Here is a 21,854-nt window from a genome sequence, read left to right on the forward strand (position 1 = left end):
TATAATGATAAAAACATATAAGTCCAATACGAAATTCAAACACTTATAGAATAAATTTCCTAAACATATTAAGACAAATTGTTTGTCCATAAAAAAAATTTAAGGAGAAAAATAATATTTTTTTTAAAAGACAAAAGCAACAAGCAAAATGTAAAAGATGAATTTTTTAATAAGTAGCTGATATGTAAATTAAAAAATATATATAAAAGGATCTGTATGGATTAAATTTTACAAAAAAATATTTCATTTTTTCCTTCTTATTTATTTTGTCTATATAAATTCTTGTCAAAAGCTTTGTCCAATGAAATTCAACCGGGGGAATTCCTACAACTATGTCTACAAAACTATACATAAAAGATCATTATTATTTCCTCTGTCGTGTTATTTTGAGTTTTTCACATTTTATACAAAAGTTTAATACTCGCGCGTACCGTAAAATCTTAATCATCTATTATCAAATGAAAACTCCTTGCCATGTTCAATATTAATCTCGTGTTGAGTCTGGTCATTGACATTTTGCGGTGGGCCATGATCCATTTCCATTTCCTGATGATGCACCTTGGTTGATGGGCCTAAATCGATCTCGCAGGGACGATGGGCTTCAAAGTCAGTCGGATAGGTGTTCATTTCACTGTGCCAACGGCGTAAGAGATGGGCCTGAGACACAGAATGATCGGGGGTTGTGGGCCCTGACAAAGGGGTCTGAGACTGTGATCTACGGTTCTGTTGCTTCACGTGTTTCTTGGCTGCGTGGTGCCAATTCCTCAGAGCCATGGCTACTCGTTCGTTGAATATGGTTGGCTTCATGGTCGAACCCATCTGTTCCAACACATCACCAATCAATTTTCATTCATTCCTAAATCCTCTTTCAGAAACCCTAAATTGCAAAAATTAAACACAAACAAATTCGTTTTATAAAATGATATCAACTAATTAAACTACCTGTGTGACGAGAGCATAGAGAGGAAGAGTTACGTAGCTGCAGAGGAATTGAACGAAAACCCTGCCACATCATTTACGTTAATTTTATACAATTAACTTCAGATTAATATCTGCAAAGTTTTAGTATGATGTGTTATGAAACAGATATGTATCTAGAAAATGGGACACACCCCATTGAGATTTTGATCACCACATCCTCCGTCTGCGAATGGAAACAAGATTTCATCCCAAACTGAAGCTGAAAAAGAAAGTTCCATGATTCATATAAGTATAATCAACCTCGGTAAAAAACACGACAGTCTTGATCATGTGGAAATAGTTACATATAGCAAAAGAATTTATGTATTTTAGTGTGGAAATTTTTATGTAGAAAAAAAGAAGCACGACTAACCGCAGTCCATGAAAAGTAGGCGAGTTGGAAAGAGTTCTGATCCGATGAACATGCAAGAAAAAGAGACATAGAAGACTTGGATTAATTAGTCACTGATTGAATAACAGCGAGGGAATTAAGAATGTTGGATTTGATTGATGTTGATGCTTTTGAAAAAGTGGTGTACGCATTCATACCTGAAAGAGCACGAAATTGACGAGGTAGAGAATGAGTCGAGGTTTGTTGAACCAGAAGAGATCATCTCCAGGTTGAACCAGTGGCACACCCTTTACAACCTCTCCACGTTCTTGAATTCTTTGACCCATCTTCGTTATTATCACTTGCAGCTTAGTTCCCACCAATAGAACAATCTACATGCATTTTCACCACGTTAATTATGATTAAAGAAATTAAAATATCATTATTATTGATTAAGCCAAGGCTTAATTTGCATGTGCTTACGATCAAAGGAGCAAATGGCAGCCACAGATAAGAGTACCAGCCTGATCATATGCAAAAATTATGTAAGGAAACGTAAGTTACGTACACACCTTCATAATCATGAGAAATTACTTAGCTTGGTGTGAGTTAGTGTAAGAAGTACCATGGGTGTGAAACAGGAGAAAAAGCACAGTGATGAACCAGATTGGAGGACTGAAATATTAGAATGTGAGAACAATGGTTTTACTACTTTTGCCATAATTCAGAAGGGAGGAATAGACAGTGAGGATAAATCAAGCACAAAACCTGATTTCAACGACCACTTTGAAGTCTTCTTCCAAACTTCTTTTAATATATTGCCGAAAGTCAAATTTATGGCGACTTTGAGGCCCCAAATGTGCCTAAAGAAGTTCAGGTTATATTTCACAAGAAGACCTTTCAAAGAGTTTTTTATATAATTTTTTCATATTTGATAGGAAAAAAAAAACATCGATAAATTTCATTAGGGAATTAAATATGTTTCATGTTAAGTTTGCTGTGTATAAAACTTATGTTAGGGATGTGAATATAAATTGTTCATTGCAGACTAATTCTAGTTGGTGAAATTAGTAAAGGAGTGTAATGTGATTTACCATCATAAATCCATGCCTCAAGGTCAAGTAATCAACTTTAGGAACTGAGCGTACGAACTGCCTGAAGAAACAAATCTGTACATAGCAAAAACAAGTGTAAAGTAAAGAAATTGTTATGTGTGTTAAAAAAAAGGTTCTGCTACAATGAAATAATCACGACATTTCATAATGGTTTGATTCATTTAAGAGAAATATTATGTATAAAATACTTTTATACTAATAGAAAATGTATTTTCTTTTTGATGTATACATGCACTCAGAAAAAAGAAGAAAGAGAAGCATGAGAAGACTCACAATCCAAACAAGGACAGTATGTTGAGTCCAGAAACTCAAGTGTCTTCTTCCAAACGATGTTTCTCTTGCAAATCTAAACCGTTCTGGATCTGTAGTAAACAACAGACAAAATGTGAGTTTATGCACTACTTTTCTTTCAAACTGTCATAAAATGTTGTTATACTTTAATTAAAACATCTTTATTACTCATTAATGGAAGTTAAGACTTAAAAGACATATATAATAAAGAGAGGATTTAATCAACCAACTTTTTAACCTAATTCTTAAATGTTTTGAACAAGAAGCTAGGCGTGAATATTTTTCACATTTTGAAATTTGAAGAGTATAATTGTATATAGGCAAACCGTGTGAAAATTGATACTGTGCTGTTTTTGTTTCTTCTTCCCATCGTTTCCATCTTCTCATCTATTATAGATTCATTCAACAAAAATGAGTAAACCAGAGTTAAGAGGTTAAAAAAAGAAGAAGTAAACATACATATATTTTGTTAGTTACCTTTGCTCTGCCAAGAGCCAGAGTGAGAATGCAGTAAAGAACGTGAAAAACAGCCAGCACGAAGATAAATATATGAAGTTGATGAATGCCCTCTGATGAGACAAACGGGACTTTACCCTATTTCACAATGTAAAACACATTATATTTAATAGACCAAATTTAGGTTTCTAGTTAGATTAGGAATTGAAATATGATTTTGAAATCTTACGTCGAGTATAAGAAGAAAAATCTACAAAATTATAGTTTTAAAATTTTAGCTAAAAGTATATTCATGATCTTTTATAAGAATCCCATCATTAATAAAAAATCTTTTTTGTATTTTCTTATGGATAATCCAATAATTAGTGCAAATACAGTATTTTTATTCTTTTTCAATATTTCTTTATTAAGATAAAGTTTAAAAATATTCATAGATTTATAGGATTTTTTTTATTATTATAAACCTAAAATAAAATAAAATGGTACAGAAGTCAAAACAATATTGCTGGAAAAATTTGTAGTTTCAAGACAAAGAAAAATGCTCCTTTCCTTTGCCTATGTTCATGGAAATTTTCTATGAAAGCAGACATTTAAACGAATATGAAGAAGTCAATAGCAGTCAAATTAAATATTTTTTAAGAAAAAACTGACAGAAAAAAAAACGATTTCATTCCTAAATAAAATCCCTTTTTATATTTTCTCTAAATTTTCAATCAATATTTTAAAAAAAATTCTACTTTGTTTTCCCTACGTATGTTATTCTTAAAAAAAATAAACAGAAGTGATACTTAGAAGTTATATTCTTAAAATCTGACATAGTAAGATATACCTGTGCCGCGCACTTGTCACTTCCTCCGGCTGCCAAAATACGGCGTGGATTTTGGTCATGATCGGAACCGAAAAGCTCCGATAGTAATATCCGGGCATCGGTTTTGTGGTCGCTTTGGTGAGTGCAGGGGTGGAATGTTCCGGCGACCTTTTCCGATATACATATCCTCGATATTACACTTTGTCCTACCGTTAGAAGCAGCGATATGAACCCCAATAACATAAGTTCTGCACGCATACAGTTGTTAATCCAATAAAAAATAAAAGTTAATTTTCAGTAATCAAGCTTTAATCCGTGACACACGAAACTCAAAAGGTTCAGATTGACACACCTGATTTGATCTTTTCAAGTGACTCATGCAGCGCTCTTTTGTGCTTCTTCTTCAACCACTTCTCGAAGATGCATGGTGCAGAGATTAGTTAAAGTATTGATAATTAAGATTAAACAGTTACAGATACGGATGGCGTACGCATAGATACCTTTCCTATTATATTGAGGATGTATTCGATGATGATAGATACCGAGAGCAAAACGAAGCAAACAACGGCCACAGCCCAAGTCGGAGTATTCTCCAAGCTTCTTCCTTCCATCTTCTTCAGTTATTGCCTTCTTAATTTCTTTGAATGTATAAATAGATTGTAGATTATGAGTGATAAGGGGAATGACAAGTAGAAAGCTTAGCTAGCTCCCCGATTTTGAACGAAAAAATCTATTTCCTAGTTGTGCAGTGTGGTGAAGGTCATCATCACAAAGTTGGACAAAAGAACAAAAATGTACCTTTGTCATTCATAATAAATTGTAAACATGATACCTTTCTTATTTTTATAGTAGTTAATTATGATCAAAATCATATAAATAACATGGAAAACATTTTCTATAATGATTATTTATATTAGTTATAATTCACATGTATAAAAAGTTCTGGATGGCATAATTATAAATAAAACTACGTTTTTTATACTAATTCTAGTTATAACATGTTTAGAAGGTGAATGTAGTAACATTTTTGTAATAAAAAAAAATTTATATCAAAATTAATTATAACTTGTATAGAAAATAGACGCAGTGACATTTTTACAATAAATAACAAAACTTATCGGTTGTAACAGGTATAAAAAGTAAAAGTAGTAATATTTTTATAATAAATAAAAAAACTTTATATAGTAGTTTCATTTATAACTAATATAAAAAATAGTTTCTTATATTTTTTATTTGTAACGAGAGGTTTGTAATTGTTGGACTATTTTGCATACAAGATAAACTAAGTAATTGATCCATTATGTCAAATGCGTGAAAGTTGTGTGAAAGATTTAGAAATAAGAATTTTGCTGTTTGAAATATTTTTTTATATCAATGGTGCGTTTAACCGGTAGAAAAAGTAACTTTTTATACTAGTTATGGAATTGCTATAGAAAGTGAAAATTTTCTATATCGTCTATCTATATCGATCAATCCTAAAATTAGTATAAAAAGTTTATTTTAACCAGAATAAAAATTCTTTTTCCGCTAGTGAATGTTTTTTAGATTTTTATCAAACCAATACTATATGGACTGTTTTTATTGATGATTTGATGTGCTTGATATACTTTTTCTATTACTATATTTTGGTTAAATTTATTTATTATATCAAATATATATATATATATATATATATATATATATATATATATATATATAAACTTTTTATTATTTAATTTGTTGCTTTTTTCATTGGTACAAAAATTACTTTGTACATGAGTTATTTAGAGTCAATTTTGGATTGATGTAGGTACCACAAATATAATAAGTATAAAACCTCTTGTATCATTTGTAAAACACCCGATGTAATATATGACATTGAAGTGAAAAAAAAATCTTTCATTCATCTCCCTTGCGCACTTCATCCCATAGAGAAGGGGGCACACAACATATTCTAGCCATTCATCATCATCCCATTCATTCAGATAGCACAACACAAAAAAAATGAAAAAAGATCAAAGGTTAACTCTACTAATGTGATTGTGAAAACGACAATAAAAGTTGCATTAGTAAATCACGAAGAACGACAAAACAAAATTTAAAACACTTGAAAATCACACAACAAACAAGAACACTAAAAACCAACAAATAGTGAGAACGAAGGAAAAAATTGAACAAAAATAAGATTGAAAAAGATGAAATTATATTATAATTATAATCATGCTATATGCTATAGCATTTTTATTTCACATCAATTTCGTTAAAACCAGCATAAAATGTTAGTGCAATTTTTATGTTTTGTGTTAGTGTTTACTCATTATATTATTTTTTTTTAAATAAAGCTTAGAGAAGTTCGAAAAATTATGGTCTTGGTGACTCACAAAATTTGACCAAAACCAATCACTATCCTACAGATTGTTGAAATAGATTATTATATAAATAACATCTATCTATTAATAATTAATCTAAACAAATTTTTTAACAGGATTTAAATAAGAGAAAAAATTAAAAGAAACATATAAATAAAAGATATATTTTAGATTAGACCGGTTACTTCAAAATTAAGGGGTTAAAAAGGTATTTAAAATATGATTTATTTTGTACTATTTTGATTGATGATTTGACGTAGACCACTTGTGGTAATATTTGAAAAAGGAAAAAAAGTTATTATAAAATAAATGTTTTGTGTATTAAAACACTAGAATGACGTGCAGAGTGGGCAAGCGCACCTAATCTTCCAATGCATTGGATACTGCTGATGACGCCGTAAAGGTCAAAGGATCTATGGTCGCAAACAAATTAACACGTTCACCCGTATGTGAGAATCGGTTTGGATTTAGATTTAATCTAATAAATATTGTATAATTTGAATTTAATATATTAAAATTTATATTTGATGATTTAATTTATTGGATTAATCTCGGATTGTTTAGATTATAGGTTAATTCGATTAGATCTTTTCTATTGAAGACAATGACTGCTTAATTAGTTTGCCAACTCTGACTGTTACCATAATTGAAACTAGATAAGGAACCGTGTATATTACGTGAAAAAAAAAAACTCAATCAACGTTTATAAATTATAAGTAACATTATGCAGTATAATTTTTTCCTCATGTAATGCACAGTTAATTTTTACGGTAGTAAATTAAAAAAATTGACTATATACCAAGTAGAATATTATAACTTAAATCATAATTAATATGACAGCCGAAATATCTAATATATATAATTTTTTTACCTTATTAGTATGGTCTAAATTAAAAATAATTATAGATAGGGTGCTACGCATAATGGCAAGAAGTGGCTACAACTCTTCTTCTTTGTGATAAGTTGAATTTGAATTATATTTTTCTTTGGGAATTTCGAGGAATTAATTTAGCAAGGAAAGAAAGTGCGTTTGAATGCAAGTAGGTGCAGAATAAGTTATAAGCCCACTTGCTGAAATTAAAAAAAAAGGCATAGAACTGATCAAATAAGTATTCATGAACATTAAAAACTAAAATCTAGCTAGGCGTATATTTTACTTGCTGCGATCGATAATGACTTAATTAGAGGGTTAACTTTCTGTATAAGGCTTGTATAAATGCTGCCACTTAGTTGACTGACCTTTGGCCTGCCAAGCAAATTCCCATCCAGATTCCATGATAATACTAAAAAATCTCCAATTTTCTTTTTCTCAAAATACACAAGCTATTTTTGTTTTTTTATTAGATATATTATTAATCTCACTAATTTAGAAACTACTATTAGTATTGTCGCACACCTACTTATTTTAAAAATATTAATATATATATATATATATATATATATATATATATATATATATTTGATTTTTCATATTTATTAAATTTCATTGATATAATTTTTATGAATATTTACATCAGTCATCATATTTGAGATATAATTTATTTTGGAACTTGAAAATATGTGATAATTTTATTCTTAAAAGAATACCCGGAGGATTAAAGGCAACATATGTATTTAAACTTTCATATGTCTTGCTCAATGTGGAAGTATTAGGTATAATGGAAAACAATACTTGAATGCAATCGACCTTAATAATATTATTCGATCGATTCAAGAATAGCATATTGATACGGTATGTGAGAAAAAAAAAATTCTAAAGATAAATCATTGTTCTCTAAGGAAACGGAGAAGTGGTTCCACCTTTGGGTTGAGGAAGAAGATGAATAATGAATTGGAGATGAAAATGTGAAGGAGAAACATAACTGAAACATGGAGCAGTTGCAAAGAACCTTGGGAAAGGCAGTACATCTATCTATAGTTTCAATTTTTTCTTTATCTCTCTAATTTTGTAGAATCCTAAGTTTTTCACCATGGAAGGTTTTTCCTATTTGTTGAGATTAGTGGTAAAACATGAAATTCTTATGTATTTAGTAATGTTAATAATATATGTTTTTTCAATTCATGTTAGTATTCAATTCCTATGCTTAATGCTTGCTTTGAGATTCACCACCCATGCCTGAATTGTGGTTCTTGATACATTACGAAATATGGTTTGAACCTAGAACTGAAATTGAACACCTAATGGATGAAATTGAGATGTTTGTGAATACATGGAAATGAAGTAAATGAATAATAGTCTTAATAAATTGTAAATACTCTATGTTCACACCAACTCTTTGTTAAAAATACCAAAAAAAGGTTATTGCGTTTTTGTGTGTACTTTAATGTCTAATTAAGTTATGAAAGAAAGAGTTGTCATATATTGCACAAATATTTTAAGAGAGAACGACATTTATCATTTGTTACGTGTCATTGGTTCTGTTATTATTTTTTAATATAATATTGTAAAAGCTTTGTGCCATCAGTTGCGGATGCCTTCAAATGTGGAAGATTTTTATGAGCTTGGACCGCAAGCTTTTGCTTCCAACGTTTTGATTTGGAGGTATTTCCCAAACTTCACGCCGCCAACGTTCTTATTTTATTTGCGACGTTCCTATTGTATTAAAAAATCATTTTTTAGTAAATATCTTAGATATTTTGGATCTTTTGGATCATGAGCCTGATTCACCAACTTTATAAATAGAGTATTTCATTCACTCAAAAACACATCATCAGAACCATTCTTCTTTCATTCTCTCATTCTCTCTTCTCTTGGTTTTATTCTTTTACTTTTCTTCTTTTCCTAAATTTATTTTGGGTTTATTTTATTATTTTTTAGAGATCCTTGTTAGTTTTGATATCCTAGAAATTCTGAGAAGTTCCTGTTGTATCCTGAAGCTTGCGCAATACACCGTTGATAAGTCGTTAAGGACAATGATCTAGATGTCTTAGAAAATTCTTTGTTCATGATCTTTATTGTTTTATTCTAAGCTTTTACAACAGGTTCCGCCACCAACATATATGTATTTCAGCATTGTATCCAATTTCATGGTGTGAGTTCGTGGACTATTATCGATTCCAGCCACCAATAACCGATTCCACCTTTTTTTATAATCGATTCCATGAAATTTCATGACTGTGAGTGGACACCATGAACGAATCTTGTAATGGATTCCCATTGTAACTTATATTTCGTGACTGCTAAAAGAGAAGAAGTGCATCTTCAACGAAGGAGACAAGTGTTTCAACTGTCCAATGAAGAGGGTGTGTCGTGTCGATTTCTTTCAACCATGGAACTTGATGACGGTTTTGACTTTGAGGACTCCTTCTCTTCCATGATTGCAAGACTAGGTGTAGAACGATTCATTTGGGAGCTCTGCGACGATTTCGTTTGCTTATGGACGTGAACATGGGGTTCATCACGTTTGAAAGCACTTGTTTTCAAAAGCACTTGTTTTCATGAATTAAGTTAGGTTTGAAAGTACTCAAGGGAGCATAAAGTAAAAAAAGAAAAAGAAAAAGGAAAGAGTAGGTATATATATATAAGCATTTATCCAATCCAGTAACTTCTTTCTCTATTTTTATATCTAAAGGAGACAATATATGAAAAAAATTGCATTTTAGAAACATGACATTTTCAAAATAAATAAAAAAAATGTAACTATTTAATTTACTTTTTAATGAGATACATAAGTTAACCAAGTACAAGTTTCATAAGAAAAAAAAACGCATAAAACAAACAATATATAACCTCCATGCTTTGCTTCCCTGGAGTTATACAAAGATGAAATGCTACTAAAATCGTTGATCACCTTTGTCGTTTTGGCATTTAATAAAAAACGGTGTCATCTTTTATCAAAAGAAAATTCTTGCTTGTCTTCAATATCAATCTGGTGTTGAGCGAGATCTGAGACCTGATCCATGTCAATTTCCATTTCCACCTCCATCTCCATTTCATGCTGATCAATGGAAGAAGTAGCTGCAGCATTAACCTTGGAGGAAGGAGGTGAATGGATCTCATAAGGAAGATGTGCCTCAAAATCGAACCTTATCGGAGAAGATGGATAAGTGGCCATTTCACTGTGATACCGTCTCAGCAGATTAGACTTCGACTTTGGGTGCTTCGGAGTTGAAGGCCTCGTTGACAATGGACTCTGCGATCGTAATCCACGCTTCTCTTTTATGTTCTTCTTCGCTGTGTGGTGCCAATTTCTCAGAGCCATCGCTACTCTTTCGTTGAAAATCGTTGCCTTCATCGTTGAACCCATCTGTTCAACCCATAAATAACTCTTACAAATTATAATTACTTTCATCACCAAAACGTAGAATGGATTAAAGTACCTGCGTCACGAGAGCGTAGAGAGGAAGAGTGACGTAGCTGCAAAGGAATTGAACGAAGATCCTGCCACATTATCCATGGTAATTTTATACTATAAACATGAGACTATATTATTGGCAAAACAATGTGTTTGAATGAGTTGCTAAATAGGTATATGGATCTAGAAAATGGGACACACCCCATTGAGATTCTGATCACCACATCCTGCTTTTGGGAAAGGAAACAGGACTTCATCATAAATTGAAGCTGAAAAACATAAAAGAAAACAAGATGAAAATGTGAGCAGAATTCAGATAACGTCATTGTGTTTTGCAGGACTTACCGCAGCCCATGAAAAGAAAGCAAGCTGAAAAGCGTTCTGTTCCAATGATCAGCACACCAGAAAAGAAACATGTAAAACTCCGACAAATACATTAAATTGATTGATGCTATTTGTTCAACGTATATACCTGAAAGAGCACAAAATTAATGAGGTATAGAATAAGTCGAGGTTTGTTAAACCAGAAGAGGTGATCCCCTGGTTGCACCAGAGGCATGCCCCTTACAACCTCTCCTCGTTCTTGAATTCTTTGACCCATCTTCGTTATTATCACTTGCAGCTTCATTCCCACTAATAGAACAATCTACGTGCATTTTCACCACGTTAATTATGATTACAAAAGATGAAATATCATTATTATTGATTAAGCCAAGCATGTGCTTACAATCAAAGGAGCAAATGGAAGCCACAGATAAGAGTACCAGCCTGAACATATATACAAATGATCAGTGCGTATACACATAATGATCAATGAAATGATTGATTCGGCTTAGCGAATTATGAGATGTATCCACTCACCGTGAGTGTTAAACAGGAGAAAAAACACTGTAATGAACCAGATTGGAGGACTACAAAATTTGAAAGGAAGCAGTTATTATATAGTATAAATATATGTATGGCACTTTGAAATTCCAAAATACTAAACTAGAATAAGGACACAGATGTCAAAACCTGATTTCGACGACCACTTTGAAGTCCTCTTCCAAAGATCTTTTGATATATTTCCGGAAGTCGAATTTCTGGTGACTGTGAGGCCCCAAATGCGCCTAAAGAAATTCAAGTTATATTTCATTAAGAAGACAAGTTCAGAGAGTTTATACCAACTTCCTCTGCATCGTTCTGTTTGATATTTTTCAAAAATTTACTTCAATAAATTTCATAAAACAGTTAAATAAGTTTCATGTTAAGTTTATAATATAAACTTTATTGCAATATCTCTTTTTTTTCTTCTTTTATCCACAATCAGTGTGATCAAAATGGGTCATCTGACATGTTTCATCATGGACTGGTCACTTAGTGAACCAATCCAATCCGATTTATTTATTAGCAAGCGGAAAAAATTTCAATCCGGTTCCACTCACTACGGGTTGATGGATTAAACTGGTTGGCTCACTTAGTTATAAGTTTTTTTTAAATCCAAAAAAATTACAATTTTTTTGTAATTCAAATTTAAATAATTTTACTATAAAATGATGTTAAACTCCAAAAATAATTCAAAATAAAAAAATTAATATACAACTCAAATGTAATTCAAAAGCAAACATTTATCCATTTATAATATTAGAGTCTTGAATGGATAAATTGATAATATTTTGTTCTCTTGGAACATCTTTTTCTTTATTCTCATTTACAATAAAATAAAAAAATATTAGCTAATTATATTTAATAAATAATTAAATTAAACTAGGTGGGTTGGTGGTGAACTGGGTTATAAGTGAGTTGAGTTAAAAATTAGTGTGTATCAAAAAAATTTATTTTTTTTAAAGTCAACCCAACTCGAATATGTGATAGACCGAATTGACATCCTGAGTTTTATCCCTTTTTTGACAATGCTACATTATGTTAATTTATAATATTTTTCAGTTCTCAATATTTGTCATTGTGAAGAAGTTAACTCACAATTTCTTCATCCTCAATCTTCTAAACCAATCTTATATTTCCAAATTGTTATTTCTAGGAGTTAAGTTCATAACTTCTCCCTCCCTCAAACTTTATTAGTATGTCATCCTTATATCATTTGCTGTAGTATGTTTATTTACACTACAAGAAAAATACACTGATTAGAAAAAATATTGATAAAATAAAATTTATTAATAAATTTTAGAATTTTAATTATTAGTGGATATTTTCATATGGAAAATTTTTATTGGTAAAATATGTTAGTAAATTCATGAATAATAAATTATTTTTAAAATCGGTTGGTAAATTCATTAATAATTAAATTTTTTAAAAATTGTCAATAAATTTGTTAATAATTAAATTTTTAAAATTGATAAATCTGAAAAATACATATTTTTTTGAAAATATTGATTAGATATGTGTTATAAATTAAAGAGAGATAGATAAGAAGAAAAGATAAAGAAGGAGAAGGAGGTGATGGCAACGTCACACAACAACCATAGGAGAAGAGAAAGAGAAGAAGTCAAATATGATGGAGGTAATAATTGCAAAAGAGGAAAAGAATGAAGAGGAAAAAGCAAAAATGAAATCAAGAATAGAAGAAAAAAAAAGAAAAAGGAAAGAAAACTAAATTACAAATATTTACTTAAGAAAAATCGTCAATAACTTTTGACTGATATTTTTTTATTAATAGATATTTATATAAATGTAGATAATTATTGACAAATTTTTCGTTATTAACAATTTTTTGTCGAATTACTGAAACATTTTTGTTTTCACATACATATTTTGTGTGTTAGTAAATCCGTTTCTTTTATAAGGATGTGAAATTATTAAGGCAGTGTAATGTGATTACCATCATAAATCCATGCCTCAAGGTCAAGTAATCAACTTTAGGAACCGAGCGTACAAACTGCCTGAAGAAACAAACCTGCACAGAAATATCTCATGTATCTGCTCCAACACAAGGACAACATTGGTCAGAGACAGAATGTGTGCTTACTATCCAAAGCAGGACAACATGTTGGGTCCAAAAACTCAAGTGTCTTCTTCCAAACGATGTCTCTCTTGCAAATCTGAATCGCTGGGGATCTGCGCTAAATAAACCACACAAATATTGCACTTATAATTCTGACCTTTTCCGACTTGTTTAAGTTACAAATATTTAATTCAAAACTTGTTTGGTTGTTAAAGAATTTTCTTAACAATATTGCTAAAGAACTTTTACTCGTACCAGTAAAATCACCATTAATCACATTGTTATTGTAGTTATTTGAATTCACAGTGACATTTTTCTCAAATTAATATTGAAAATTACATTTGAATAGTGCATTTCCTTTTTTTGTGTATCTTTCGAGGAATTACCACACAAAAATTATCTAAGACTTAAATTTTAAAATATAATGTTTTGAGGGAAAAATTAGGTATATATATTATCGTATGCAAAGGACGAACCGTGTGAAAATTGGTACTCAGCTGTCTTGGTTTCTACTTCCCATCGTTTCCATCTTCTCATCTATATATTGAGTTACAAATGAATAATATAAAGAACTCAGATAAAGGTATATATAAGTTGATAAAGAATTAATATACATAGATATTTCGTTGGTTACCTTTGCCCTACCCAGAGCCAGAGTGAGAATGCAGTAAAGGATGTGAAAAACAGCTAGCACGAAGATAAATATATGGAGTTGATGAATGGCTCCCGATGAGACAAATGGGACTTTACCCTATGCAGTTTTGCAAATTAAATCACATTAGCTACCACCCTTATCCTAAACTAACTTTCTACAGATAAATAAATTATGCAATTAAAGTAGTGATTATATCTACATCATGTCTTGTTATGCTTTTTATCAACTTAATTAGGTACATTTCAAAATCGTTGATTTTGACAGAAAGTTGAGTTTTGAAATTAGATTTAATGCATTTTAAAGAATAGTTTGGGTTGTGATTCGAATTGCTTAAAAGTATGCATTTTTAGCAATTGTGTATTCATAATAAATTTTTTTATTTAATAGATAAATTTCTAAAACATTATATATATGTTTGTATATATATAACTAAAGTCTTAATCAGATTGAAGTCAAGATAAAGATAATTAAGCTCATGCGAAACCTATTCCTTACTCACTCCTTGTTGAACTTAAAAAGTTAAATTTTTAAACGAAGCTAAAAATTATGAAATGAATGAAAGCACTTAATTAAGAAAAAGTTTAAAATATTTTTCTTCTTTTCGGAGGAGGGATTGATCACATAGTGGATTTTCTTCAAACTAAATACGAATAAGGTATAAAACTGAAAGCATAATTAATTAATAATTAATGCTGGATATTTCTAATAACCCTGAGTTTACGGCAAAGGACAGTGTGCGTTCCTTTGGTTGAAATTTTTTGGCTAAGAAACTAACTATTAGAGCCAACAAGTCCTTATCATAAAGATGTATATTCATGTTTTCTTTGTAAGGAAATATAAGGAGATAAATATAGGCATAATAAATTATAATATTGAATAAATCTAACGTATAACAGATGTATTAAAAATATATATATTTATATGCATGGAGAGGATATAACCCTACGTACATAAATACCTGGGCGGCACACTTGTCGTAACCTGCTTCCGCCGCTAAAATGTGGCGGTTATGGTGGTAATAGTCGTCTTCTGACGGCGGGGGGTAATTTTTCTCCTCCCTTCTGTGATTGCAAGGGTGAAACGTCCCTGCAACATTTTCTGATATGCATATTCTCGATATCAGACCTTGCCCTATCGTTAGGAGCAACGATATGAACCCTAATAACATAAGCTCTGCATATATATACATGAACTATAATTTAGTTTCTGACTCAAAGAAATTAATTGAATGGTTCAGATTGGCTCAAACCTGATTTGATCTTTTCAAGCGACTCGTACAGAGCTCTTTTGTTTTTCTGCTTCAACCACTTCTCGTATCAACAACATACACATAGCACAGTGACAGTGAAAGTATGTATTAGGGTTCTTAATTAAATCAAAAACAACTAATAATATGGATATGTATGTATATATATATATATATACCTTTCCTATTAGATTGAAGATGTATTCGATGATGATAGATACCGAGAGCAAAACAAAGCAAACAGTGGCCACCGCCCAGGTAGGTGTTTCGTCTAAATTCCTTCCTCCACTTCCTGCCATTCTTCTCAAGTTCCTATTTTTTTTTTCTTTCTTTTTTTTTTCTTATTATTTGTTGTTATTCTTGTCCCTTAGAATGTAGGTGTATAAATAGGTACCATTAATTCCCTTCAATTGCTGAAATTCTCCAACTTCGTATTAAAATCCATTTGTTGTCAAGTATTATTACATTTTTATTTATATATGAAATATATGTTCAGTTATATTGACGTGTCGTTATTTAAAATTTATTGGAGATTGAGAAAATTTTATAACAGGTAAATAAATGCAAATATAATATTAAAAATTGATTTTGTAAAGTTAAATTAAGTTTCATAAAATTTTCCTTTTATTACATTATTAATAAATTAGAATACATGATAATGATAATGAAAAATTCGTATCAACAATAAGATATTAGTATTAATTTGGATATTGAAATCCAAAAAGCTAGTGTAGCTGAAGTCTATGTACAAGTTGTGTTGGTAGGTGTAAATTACTAGAATGACGACGTGAGAAGTTGGTTACCGCATGAATCCTTGTGTTTTAGTTTATTTTCAAGAGTGTTTTGGACCAATGCTCCGTCAATTTGGCATTCGCAGATCCAAACTTCATTTGGAATTCCTCGGTTAATTAACGTTGGAGGCCACAAAATTAAAAACAAAATTAATGAACAAGCATTGTTGGTGGTTCAATTCGTACCCAGAGAGAGAAACAATATGATATATATGATCGTTGGATCAGTCTCGGTGGTGATGGAATTAAAATTTCTAGTTTAACGTACAACTTTGGTTCCATCTTCTTTTATTCTTGGTAATTAAGAAACTGTTCCTTCTTGAAGACTATGAGTTCAATGAAAGTAGATAAGGGACCGTAATTACGTGCCAAACTACTTTAATCAAACCCCGTTTAGAGTTACTAATTTTAAAGCATTCAGATAATATAGTTGTTGCAACACTGCCATTTGGATTTCATGGCAAACTTTCATAATGTCTGACCCATGATTTAGCATGTCACTGCAATTGCTTACTTGCATAATTAAATACTAATAAATGCTCAAAAGGATCCAAAAAAACTTCCTCACGCAAACAAGTTAATTCTATTCATAATAATTTCTTTTATTACTAGTTATTTGTATTAAAAAAATGTTTCTGAATATTCGTGTCGCACAATGAAAAAGTAGAATGGGGCATTCCGAGAATTGAACTCGGGACCTCTCGCACCCTAAGCGAGAATCATACCACTAGACCAAATGCCCTCATTTGTTATATCTTCAAACTAGTTTTAATTAGACCTTTTCTCAATATATACTATTTTTATGATTATAAAATTAGTTTAAAGTAATTGATCATTGATAATGTATATTTATTTATACTAAAAAGAAATTGAGAACGCTGCTTACATATGAAAATTTATAAAATGACATGAATATATATACTATCTTTTATAGATAAATATATTTACTCTTTAATAATTGCATTAGAGTACATGCTGTAAAGTGTTTAAGCATTTGTTTAGTTTGTATAATTTGTTTAGTTAAATTATAAATTAATTCTAATTTTAAATAATTAAAATCATATTTAATTAATTCTAAAAAAATGTATAAAGAACTGCTAAAATCAATTGTAAAAAAAATGAAGACATTGCTGTCTCTGTGTAGAAATGAGTGCTAGAAGAATCTAAAAATTCTTTCTTCCAATTAACTAAATCTGTGGCAAAGTTTATGGTTAGGTGCTCGGAAAATGCTTCCATCGCAAGTGTCTAAAACATGAACATGAAATTCTATTGTTCTATGTCAATTATATAAATAAGCAACAAAAAATTAGAATAAAATAAATGTAAAGAAATATATAATTTATTTTATGTCGAAATTCCTGCGCATGTATTGTCCACCAAAAATAATTTAAGTATTTGGAATTAATACCTATCATATATTCACATTATACATAAATATTGAATTATTCATATGAAAACCAAGTGCATATCTAATTTCAAGTTGACAAGTTACATTGATTTAATTAATGTATATGACTTTTAACTTTCGAATAGATGACAATTTTTATTGATTTTCCATCCTCACGTTTGTAATATACTTACCAATCAAAACCAAATTTAAACAATTTATATGAAATAATGCATTAGAATTACACAACACTGTACTTAGAATGTTTAAAACTCCTTATATAAATAATTATATTTTGAAATAGGAGAACTTTATTTGAATGTGATATTATTGTTTGAACAATAAAAATATCATGGTGGACTCTCGCTTCAACAATCTTTATTTTGAAACTATATTTCAATTTCTCTTTAGTTATTGTTTACCAAGAAATATAGATATTAACATCTGATATCTTCACAAATTTATGAAGTTAATTATCTTTCAACAACATTTTTCTATGTCATCACTCAACTCATAATACAACAATATCTCATATTTTACGCACACAAATCATACAACACTGATAATCTAAATCAAATAAAACAAATCCTAAGTAAATGTTCAAAAAGCACTGATGAGAATATTACTATATAAGCACCAAACTAAAATAGAATATACACCATTAAAATTAATCGATGCACTTTTGATATTGTATGACAGTTTTTGTTTTCTTCATGTTTGATTGATTATTTGGTTTATGTTTTAAAAATATAGACAACTTAAAATATTTCAATATATAGTGTTTCAGGTTGGGATTGAGATCCTTTGTTCAAAACATTCAAAGTTGTTCTGAAGAATAAATTGACTTCTTGATGATCCTCCATTATTCCAATTATGTTATTCACTTTCTCTTCTCTTTGTCCAAGCTGTGTGGGTAAATGGCACTTTGACGCAAGTAAGTGACTTTGCGTGATAATATTTAATTTCTGAAATAAAAGTGTAAAAATTATATTCCTAAACTATAATTAAATATTAATAATTATAATTAGATATTAATAATAATGCAGAGTTGAATAGTTGGAAGTCAATGAAAGAATTTGGAAATGAAAAGAAGTGGTGCTTCAACAACCACGTAAGAATTTTAAATGTCCTACTTCATTTTACATCCATTCATTCGTCGTTTCTACTTGCATATCTATTCATAATACTTCAAGCAAGTTGCTTATGAAAGTTCTAACAAATTATAAAAATTCATAATGCTACCACTTGGATTTTTATAAAAAAAAATCTTATATAAGCAACTATAGGTAAAGTTGTTTAACTATAAAGAAAACAACTTTTAAAAGTTAAAAACATATTATTATTTGATTATAAATGATATCATTAGAAGAAGAAAAAAATATTTTAACGACATTTTAAAATTATGATAAGTTTATAACATAGTTTAGAATTTTTCTTTGAATTAATTGTTATTAGAAAGTCCAGCAAAACATTGATTATTTAAACTCTTGTAGTTTCCTTAACCTGTAATTAGAATTTTTATATAATCATCATCTAAAAGAACAAAATTAACGACGACACAATTATTTATCGTTGATAAAAAAAAAATGTCGGCTTTCATTCTATCCTCTAATATTTAATAAATATTCTTCTAATTTTTTCTCATTTCTTATTAAAAAGTCATTTTGTACCTTATTACCTATAACGATTTTGAAATTCAATTAACAAATTTTTTTAATTTTTTTAAATTTAAAATTTAATAATAATTTAATTTAATTTAAAATATTAATATTATTTAATATAAGTTTATATTTTAATAATTATTAAAATATAATTTCTATTATTATAATAGTTATATTAAAAAATAAAAAATAAAAATAAATAAAATGAAAGCAGTAATAGTGAAAATAAAAAAAACAAAAATAATAAAAATAAAAATAATTATATAAAATCTGATTTAATATATTTAAATTATATTAAAATATTAAATTAAATTAAATAATTATTAAATTTTAAATAAAAAAATTTTAAAAAAATAGTCATCGGTCAACCAGATTTTTTGAAATATGAGAAAATCCAGAACTCAATTTCAAAATCCATAAAATTACAAAATCCGATTTCGAAATCCAAAAAATTCAAAAATAAGATTTCAAAATCTTATAAAATAGAATTTCAAAATCCGAAAAAATCCTAAGATTTTAAAATTTGTTTTTCTAAAATCCAGAATCGAATTTTGATAATGAGATTTCGAAATTCTAAAAACTTTGAAACTAGATTTCGAGAAATTTGTAAGAGGAGAAGAAATGAAGTACGTGACTTGGGCTGTTGAGTAAATAACACGACAGTAAACGCGGGTGGATAATAATAATTATATATATATATATATATATATATATATATATATATATATATATATATATATATATATATATATATATATATATATATATATATAGGTTAGGGTTTTACTGGACATCACAATAAATGAAGATTAAGGGTGCAATACGAAAAACATGGGTGTTTTTGCAAGTGCGTATTTATAAGTTTTTTTAATCATTATTTCTCATTTGAGTAACGAAATATTTCTTAAAAAAAAGTTTTACGGTCATATTTTAAACTCATTATATTGTGAAAACATTACCCAAGAAAGTTTTCATAAAACAAAATTAATTAAGTTATAAATGAGAAAAGTCAAGTTTAATGTCCTATTAAACAAGTCAAGCTCAATCTTTTAATCAATAACAATTAAAATAAAATCAAACTTAGAATATCAATTTCTTTCATAAGTAAGTCCAAATTTTCAAAACCTTAATTAAACAAAATTTACAAATTTATGACCAACTAAGTATGTATCATATATGTTTGAGGATATTTTGGTCATTTATGCTTAGATATATTTCATTCTTATGATATGAGTATGCATTATGATGGTTTAACCAACTACGTATCAGTCAACAGAAACTGGCATACAAAAGTGTTGACTAAATTGAGTGATTTAAAATCATGATTAAAGTATCATTAGTAAATTTATTAATCAAAGTCTACTCAAAATAATTAACCACATTTATTAGACCATTCAAATAAAAATACTATAAACATATTATAAATACCATAATACATAAATTACGTTTACTAATTATTGTATTTAGATAAAGTTGCTCCAACAATATCATTAATAAACTTACCTCTGCAAATGTTGAAATTAAGTAATACAATATATATTAATGTTTTTTTTTGGTGAATGGCGAATTCATTTATAATAGTAATAGTCAATAATAATTTTCGAAGCCTTCACTCTTAAACTTAACCCAACTAGTTTATAAGTTACTTGTAAGTAGTTTACAGCTTTCACCGATTAAACCAGTTTAGTTTAAATCTTTATGCTTACTTGTTGCACCCCTTCCTTTATGTTTATTAGTGGGCTTTTAAGAATCATTTTGTAACGCAGAATGAAACTTAGGCTTTTACTTTCTTTACCTTTACAATTTCTTTGTGCACCCCATAAAATTTCTAAAATGACATTTTGCTTCTAAATTGTTTAAAATAACTATAACCTTAAATTAGGTATGAAGAACATTCTTGAACCACAGTTTTCATAATATAAGTAAAGTTTGTATACAATTTTAGCTTTGTAATTTTAAAAAGAAGTTTTTTTTTTGAGTTAAGATATTAAACAACCTGATTTTCATAAAAAAGAAAAAAAGACAATTTAAAAACAAAACTTTTCCATATCTATCACTTTTTTTATCTTTCCAATTCGCTTTTTCTTAAATTGAAGAAAGTAAATTTCTTTTTATTTTTAATACCCTGGCTATAATAACTGAAAAATAGATAAAGCACACATTCTTGTACTGTGATAAACCATGAGAGAAATCTGAGTGATTACTCCTTAAGTTTTCAATCCTTACGAGTGAAACAGTAACAGACAAAATGAGTTATGACATCTTCTGACTTATTATAGTAATGAAAGTTAATCTGAATATTTTGATAAATGAAATTGATTAGGATAATGTTGTGAAGATTTGGTGGTAATGAATGATGGTGAAACATATCTAAAGGCAGTGGAATTAAATGTTTAATCTTGAATTGGGGTTGGTGAAAAATAGTAGAATATGGAAAAGTTGTTTGATATTATATTGAAGAGTGTAATGGAAAATGGAAGTATGGAAGTGAGAAATGATGGGATAGAGTTTGTCTGGTGTGATGTGCCCACCAGGTGTTTGTTTTTTGGAACTAAGCCAAAGATGGGGC

The 21,854-nt window shown here is 29.1% G+C and overlaps 2 protein-coding genes and 1 non-coding gene across 4 annotated transcripts; all 3 read right to left on the bottom strand.

Annotated features, from left to right (window-relative positions):
- Nucleotides 1-345: 345 nt before the first annotated feature.
- Nucleotides 346-4,713, bottom strand: LOC124845979 (MLO-like protein 6). Its single transcript, XM_088092632.1, has 15 exons — nucleotides 4,462-4,713; nucleotides 4,314-4,371; nucleotides 3,983-4,209; nucleotides 3,175-3,291; nucleotides 3,024-3,084; nucleotides 2,680-2,768; nucleotides 2,386-2,460; nucleotides 2,060-2,154; nucleotides 1,917-1,966; nucleotides 1,775-1,815; nucleotides 1,510-1,683; nucleotides 1,334-1,369; nucleotides 1,113-1,180; nucleotides 943-1,003; nucleotides 346-819 (listed from the first exon to the last, which is right to left on the bottom strand). Exons 1-15 carry the CDS (start codon nucleotides 4,570-4,572, stop codon nucleotides 445-447), a joined length of 1,638 nt encoding a protein of 545 aa, XP_087948758.1. The 5' UTR covers nucleotides 4,573-4,713; the 3' UTR covers nucleotides 346-444.
- Nucleotides 4,714-9,931: 5,218 nt separating this feature from the next.
- LOC124845980 (MLO-like protein 6) lies at nucleotides 9,932-15,884 on the bottom strand. Of its 2 annotated transcripts, none has more exons than XM_088092630.1 (15): nucleotides 15,626-15,882; nucleotides 15,450-15,507; nucleotides 15,159-15,373; nucleotides 14,180-14,296; nucleotides 14,022-14,082; nucleotides 13,570-13,658; nucleotides 13,423-13,497; nucleotides 11,619-11,713; nucleotides 11,466-11,515; nucleotides 11,332-11,372; nucleotides 11,077-11,250; nucleotides 10,950-10,985; nucleotides 10,806-10,873; nucleotides 10,630-10,690; nucleotides 9,932-10,556 (listed from the first exon to the last, which is right to left on the bottom strand). In XM_088092630.1, exons 1-15 carry the CDS (start codon nucleotides 15,743-15,745, stop codon nucleotides 10,134-10,136), a joined length of 1,683 nt encoding a protein of 560 aa, XP_087948756.1. In that variant the 5' UTR covers nucleotides 15,746-15,882; the 3' UTR covers nucleotides 9,932-10,133. The 2 variants fall into 2 exon arrangements, with proteins under 2 accessions (XP_087948756.1, XP_087948757.1); XM_088092631.1 differs by having other exon boundaries at nucleotides 10,257-10,556; nucleotides 10,630-10,718; nucleotides 15,626-15,884.
- Nucleotides 15,885-16,907: 1,023 nt separating this feature from the next.
- Nucleotides 16,908-16,979, bottom strand: TRNAP-AGG (transfer RNA proline (anticodon AGG)). The gene has a single exon. It is a non-coding gene; the product is annotated as a tRNA-Pro (tRNA).
- Nucleotides 16,980-21,854: the final 4,875 nt, after the last annotated feature.

The sequence above is a fragment of the Vigna umbellata genome, chromosome 6, assembly GCF_029865625.1.
Source record: "Vigna umbellata cultivar VRB3 chromosome 6, Vumbellata_1.0, whole genome shotgun sequence".
NCBI classification, from domain to species: domain Eukaryota; kingdom Viridiplantae; phylum Streptophyta; class Magnoliopsida; order Fabales; family Fabaceae; genus Vigna; species Vigna umbellata.